Source organism: Pygoscelis adeliae, unplaced genomic scaffold (assembly GCF_000699105.1).
Source record: "Pygoscelis adeliae isolate BGI_AS28 unplaced genomic scaffold, ASM69910v1 Scaffold331, whole genome shotgun sequence".
NCBI classification, from domain to species: domain Eukaryota; kingdom Metazoa; phylum Chordata; class Aves; order Sphenisciformes; family Spheniscidae; genus Pygoscelis; species Pygoscelis adeliae.
The window spans coordinates 358,141-364,191 of record NW_008824037.1 but is presented as its reverse complement, the minus strand read 5'-3'; the positions used below and the strand labels follow the sequence as shown (position 1 = coordinate 364,191).

At 41.4% G+C, this 6,051-nt stretch overlaps 1 protein-coding gene across 2 annotated transcripts in view; it reads right to left on the bottom strand.

Moving 5' to 3' along the window:
- The window catches only part of YWHAE (tyrosine 3-monooxygenase/tryptophan 5-monooxygenase activation protein, epsilon), a 26,701-nt gene that overhangs the window by 5,286 nt on the left and 15,364 nt on the right, over positions 1-6,051 (bottom strand). For both annotated transcript variants that reach the window (XM_009333443.1, XM_009333442.1), the window contains exons 5-6: positions 1,777-1,883; positions 720-926 (exon numbers count right to left, since the gene is read on the bottom strand). In XM_009333443.1, the coding sequence (XP_009331718.1) occupies positions 720-926; positions 1,777-1,883 (314 nt within the window). The remainder of the gene's footprint in view (positions 1-719; positions 927-1,776; positions 1,884-6,051) is intronic.

The following is a 6,051-nucleotide window of genomic DNA, read 5'->3' as shown; positions in this document are numbered from 1 at the left end:
CCGTAACAAGTGGAACAACAACATATTATTTAACTGTGTTTACATGTTCATCCAAATATCTCCCATCTTCAAAACCAGTCACTTTGTGTGCTTAAGAACAGTATCTTTTTACTCAGTAATACTGGTTTTATTAAACATTTCTACATCTTCCGGTACAACTGATACAGGACTGCTAAAAGCTTAAAAGAAAGTATATTACATAACCTGCAATGACAGGAACAGAAAACAAACGGCATTTTCTTCAGTCCTCACTTCTATGCTCGTATGAGCTGACCCCCTACAGATAGATGAGCTACTGTCCTTCTATATACGCTCGCAGTTCACAGAAATTAGTCACATGACCCCTCTTACCTTGTATAACAGCCAACAGCAAGAGAGGCAAGTTAAATCACCTCACACTTTTTGCAGGATAAAGGCATGCAGAGTTAACATGGCAAGCTGTTAAGCCGCCATTAGTTGATCAATCCAAGGTTATCACTATTCTGCTTCTCATACGTATCTACTCCCAGATAAACAAATGGGTCTGCACTCAGAAGAAAATGGCAAAGTTGAAAACCTTTCCGATGAATTGACCTCAAATAGAGCAAGTCATCAACTGCTAGCAGGAAAAAAGCCAGCCCGGAGTTTCTGATGAGGAAAAGCAGTTACCCAAGTAGCAAGAACTTCTGGCTTGTCTGGTATTCATAGAAGTTATCTCCATCTTCCCAGTCACTACCTACCTGCAGGCACGATCAGGAGAATTAAGAATTTCATAGTAGAATACAGAGAAGTTGAGCGCAAGTCCTAAGCGGATAGGATGTGTTGGCGGGAGTTCTGTCATTGCAATATCACTAGCAGCTTTATAAGCCACCAAGCTATTCTCTGCAGCCTCCTTCCTGTCATTTCCTGTGGCAAACTCAGCCAGATACCTATGGTAGTCCCCCTTCCTGAAAATAGAAACAGAATGTACAGTATAAAGTCAGTAGTCCTTATTTCCCCACCAGCCACTAAATAAGTGGCTCAGTTCTGAAACTGATGTTTATGTATTCACACACGAAGGACACTGCTGCTGAATTACTGCCTAGACAGCACTGCATTAGTACTTAAGTGCATTTTAAACCATCAGGCTGGAAAAACAGTTTGGGTTCACTTGTTTTCCTGCATTAGTACACGAAATCATAGTATTACCTTCTCCATGACCCAACTGTTTCTCTGTACAACTGCATCTCATCTAAACTAGACAAGTTTTTGATCTGAAGGATAGAGAGAATTCAACTAGAAGGGAAAAGACACTCTGATCATTTCAAGATTTAAACTATGCTTCAGAAAGTACAAAATATGCATCAAACTAGTGACTACAGCAACATACTCCAAGGCCAAGTTTCACTTGATAATGCAATTTTGAGTTGATGCCACATGACAGTTATCTGTCTACCTAATTTTCTTCTCTTATGAGGAATGTACAGCTCATGCAAGAAACCACTGAAGCAGGGATGTGATCTCTACGTTACTAGCTCAATTAAAGAAAACGGTTGTTTCTTACATCCAAGAGCTGCGCAACAGCTTATGTTAAGTTCTCATGACCTTATTCCAAACAACATCTATCCAAAACCACACGATCAGGACACTAACACCTCAAAGGTAGCCGAAAAAGGGATATTGGTTAGACGTGACTGAACTGCCCTCTTTCTAGAAGTTACTGTGGTTGAATGGGCAGAACACACATATATAACTACTTTATTTCTGTCTCTAGTTCAGATACAGGAAGAAGTCCTTGCCTCACAAGAAGATACTTACATTTTGTAATAGAAAACCTTGGACTCGCCAGTGTTAGCTGCTGGAATGAGGTGTTTGTCCAGTACATCCAGAATGTCACAACAGATTAACTTCAGCTCAGTCTCAACCTATAAAAAAACCCAAAACAAGAAGAGGACACGAGGTTAGCACTAAGACTAAGAGCTATTTCAAAAATACCCAAATTATCAAACAGGCAACATCATAAAAATCCAAGGAGGGGGAGGACAGAAGAAAAATAACAAAAAATTCAGCTGCTCCACAGGTGCGTTAAGCAAAACAGTTCTGTGTAATTAGCTGGCACACACAAAAGAGGCAAGGACTGATGTATGATGAAATGCATAACTGAATAATGGAATTATAAATTCCCTGGAAGACATCTTGCTAGACAGTTGCATTAAGTCTGTCCCAGGATATAATTCCTTACTACAAGGCTTGCACAACTCCTAATTCCTTAAGTTCCTGATCCTGGAAGGCTGCCCTAAAAGTGGCAACGGTGAAGGGGACAATTTGAAGGTAATTAATACAATTCAGCTAAACTCCATTCCACCCCAGAGTTAAATGGCACCTTCAGAACAAGTTTCTAGTGACTACCTGGGAGGCAGAGCTCTAACAGAAGAGCCTTAAGACAAAAATCATGGAGTATCAGAACAGAATAAAGATGTGCCACACAAACAAAAAGGTCAGATACAAGAGGAAAACAAACTCCAGAAGATACAAACTTCAGAAGCAGGTAAAAAAAAGCAAAGCATAGCAACTCAGAGAAAAAGCAGCAATCATCAACACTAACAGTGACATCTGTGGCCCAAGAAAACCAATATAAAAAGCCTAATTTAAAAACAGATACTGGATTTTAATAGCCAAAGTTGAAAACATGGTCACATCACCTTCATTTTTTCCTAATTTAGAATATAAAGCAAGGTTTATGAGGTTAGGTTTTACCACAGGAAGTTTCACACCTGAAAGCAAAGAAACTAAGCATACCCCCTTCTCCCCCCCTTTTGACATCAACCTTGCCAACACCAGACTTGCTCCGAGCATCCCATGTCATTCACAGTAGGAGTGGTCGGTTAAGTGCAGATAGTAACCTGTTGCTGCTCTTTCATGATTTTGCAGTAACTTTCATAGCTACAGCTGAAGACAACTCTGGCTCAAGCTACTTTTATGTACTATAAAGTAGAGGTTTTTCAAGCAAAGGCATCAACATTAGTTACAAGAAACTACCAGTAACTGCATGTCTTGGATCACAAGAGCAGCCCCACTCAGTCCACTATCCCTTCCTATCCTCCCACCCATGCAGTTTTTCCTTCTTTCTTTAAGCATTTTTCTTGCCATGTAATATTTTTATCACCATATAGCTCCCAAACTGTTAGGGTTTGTAATCACATCTATTCTCAAAAGCTGTTGAAGTTATAGGTCCAAAAGAAATGTTAAACTGGCACATACCGATTTGTACAAAAATCGTAACAGATTTGCAGAAGTTCCTTTAGAGATATTAATCTACAGCAAATTTCATATACAAACAATGTCAGAATGCCCTAACATTCAGAGGAAGAGTTAGATGCTATACTTAAAGTTAAGTGACAAATGCTTAAGGAAGTTGCTGAAATATGGTCACTTGAGAAGAATCTACTTCATATATTCTTGGGCTACAAAAGCTATAAAACCTTTGGCCAGCAGTCAGTTCCTGCAAACTTCTTTCCTCTTGATCCTCTTTTTCAATGACTTCTTTTGCAGAGAGATCTTCAGCAAAACTGCAAAGAATTAAATCAGTTTCTAATCCTCTTTTGTTAAATAACCATACATGTACAAACTTCTATTTCATCTCAGACAGACCTTTTTCAGCTTTGCTTAAAGGATCAGTCACACAAGTTACCAGAGATCAGCTGCTGTCCAGGGCAATGTAAGTGTCCTGACCAAGCTTAGTTTAAAAAGATTTAATACAAATCGAGTTGATTAAGAACAATGCACCTCCCCCCTCCCCCCCCCCAAACAAAACCATAAAAGCTCTTTTACGAAAAGGATCTGTTCTAGGCAGAGTGGCTCAACGAGCTCTGCAAAGCAGCAAACCAGCACAAGAGCCGGCACTAAGCCTGTTCAGAGCATTCAGAAAAGGTAGTGTTAGGGTCTATCATCATTCCAGCTCCAAATATGACATTTGGTACTACAGGCTCTGACCAGCAAGGAAAGACTGCTCACCCTGATGGGTGTGTAAAAGCCCTCCCCAATCCACCCTGCTGGATTTTAGTGGTAGTGCTGGCTTAATCAGATTCCAGACTGTGTTCTTAGCGCTGCAGATACAAAAGCTCGTAAACCACCTGGTGATCTAAATAGGGAAACTTATTAGAAGCAACCAGGGGAAGGGGAGCCTGTACTAGTTCTTTGACCTATTTTAATACGTAGCCCCCAAAATAGCTGCACCTCACAACTGAGATGCAACATGAAACTAGAACAGTAGGAAACAGTTGCTAAAGCCTGTAACCTACCTTCCTCCCACCCCTGCCAAAACAAACAGATAGGCCACCCACATTTATGCCAATTCACAGCCTAACCTTTCTAAGAAGAGGGGAAGGAGAAGAGAGCCCTGCAGCTGCCCCAGAATACAATCCAGGTTGTAAGTCAGAGCCCTAGAAACACACATTCTCATATGTCACAAACACAGATCAGTAAGAGGAAGGTGAATACTTGCCCTATGCTATTAGGGAAGGGATAGTGAACTGCATTATGCGTACACATACGCCACTTCATCCTCTCAAGGACAAAGAACGCAAGCTTCAGTGTGTTCTCATCTACGGAGATGCAGTCAGATGAGAAAGCCAGGGGCTCCACTTCTGTGTATCCAAATACACAAGGACCCAGAAAAGCAGCCTGTCTAGAAAGGAAGTAAGTGGCATTTTCCCCCATGGCTATGCATGTGTTTTGCTACATTTATCTTCAGTGGCTTGGGTAAAGGCACAGCCTGGCGTCTTCCATCATCTCTCAGTGTTGCGCACCGTATGCTTCAGACAAAACCAGCCCGGCCCTACTCTGACAACACCATCATCCCTTGAGTTCTGCCCCAAGTCACACTGGCTAGTAGCTCAAAAACTCCAAACATTTTTAACTGCCATGTGCTAAATTATGATAAATACCGATGTAGACCAAAACCATCAAATAATTACTTTCACACAAACTACACCTTCCATTTCAACTTGAGCAAACGCTCTATAGCTGACCAAGGTCACACCTGGTTCTGGTGGCAGGCGAGAGATGTGTTTTTCTAGAGATGCTGGTTCTCTCCACTCCCCAGTGCTTTAAATTTGGCCTGTCAGTCCCCAGACAAGCATTTTTTTTCTTCTTCAGAGCCTTTCAAGCCAGGGAAGGGTCTCTCTGTAACACCGAACTTACTCTAAAAAAATGCTACAGTTATTTGTTGACAAGGTAGCATAATAACCAGAACTCCGCTGAGTCTGTACCGGACCTTATCTGTTCAGAGAAGCACTGAGCATGACATCAGGGCAGCTGTGCTACTGTTCCAGGAGCAACAATGAGAACCATCATCCAAACCTTTGCAGTATGTTTTTCAGGCCCTTACTGCTCCCATGCCATCTTGCCACACCCATTAACACTTTCCTGATAGCAGCTGCTAACATAGTAAGTCTCCCAGCAGATACAAACAGGACTTGGCCTTCAGCTACAGACAATACATAGAAGCCTCTTGGAAAACTCAGGCTAGAGTTGAGTAGACACATCTAGTCTTTCCCCAGTATGGAGCTACGTTACAGTTCTCCACAGCACACTTCCACCTAAAGCAACTGGGATAGCTATTCCCTTTAAGGATTTAACAGCTGAAGATACTGTTGGCACAGCACTGCACTTCATGCGGCCTCTCTCTCGATAGATACCTCAAGGACTACATACATTTATTTCTTGCACACCAGTCTGTTCAGCATGGCACTTGCTCTCCGAAAGAGAGATGCAGAACAACGCCTTTTTTACAGCCCTTTCAAAAACAAGGAAAAAGTCTTTTCACTATTAAAGGATCTTTGGCAGAAGATAGTAACCGCCCACAAAACCGTCCGCAAAAAGAACTGGAAGCACACAGTGTAAGACAAATTTAAACAATCATCAGATAGCTATTATCTTATTTTATATGTTCTGTTAGAAAGATTTTAGACACCCATCAAGAAATGGTATTTGGGACTGTATGTAACTGGCAGAGCCTCATCCCATCAGCATGCCAGCATAAAATTAGAAACTCACAACTTAAACAATTCCATGGAGCAACAGAAACCCTAT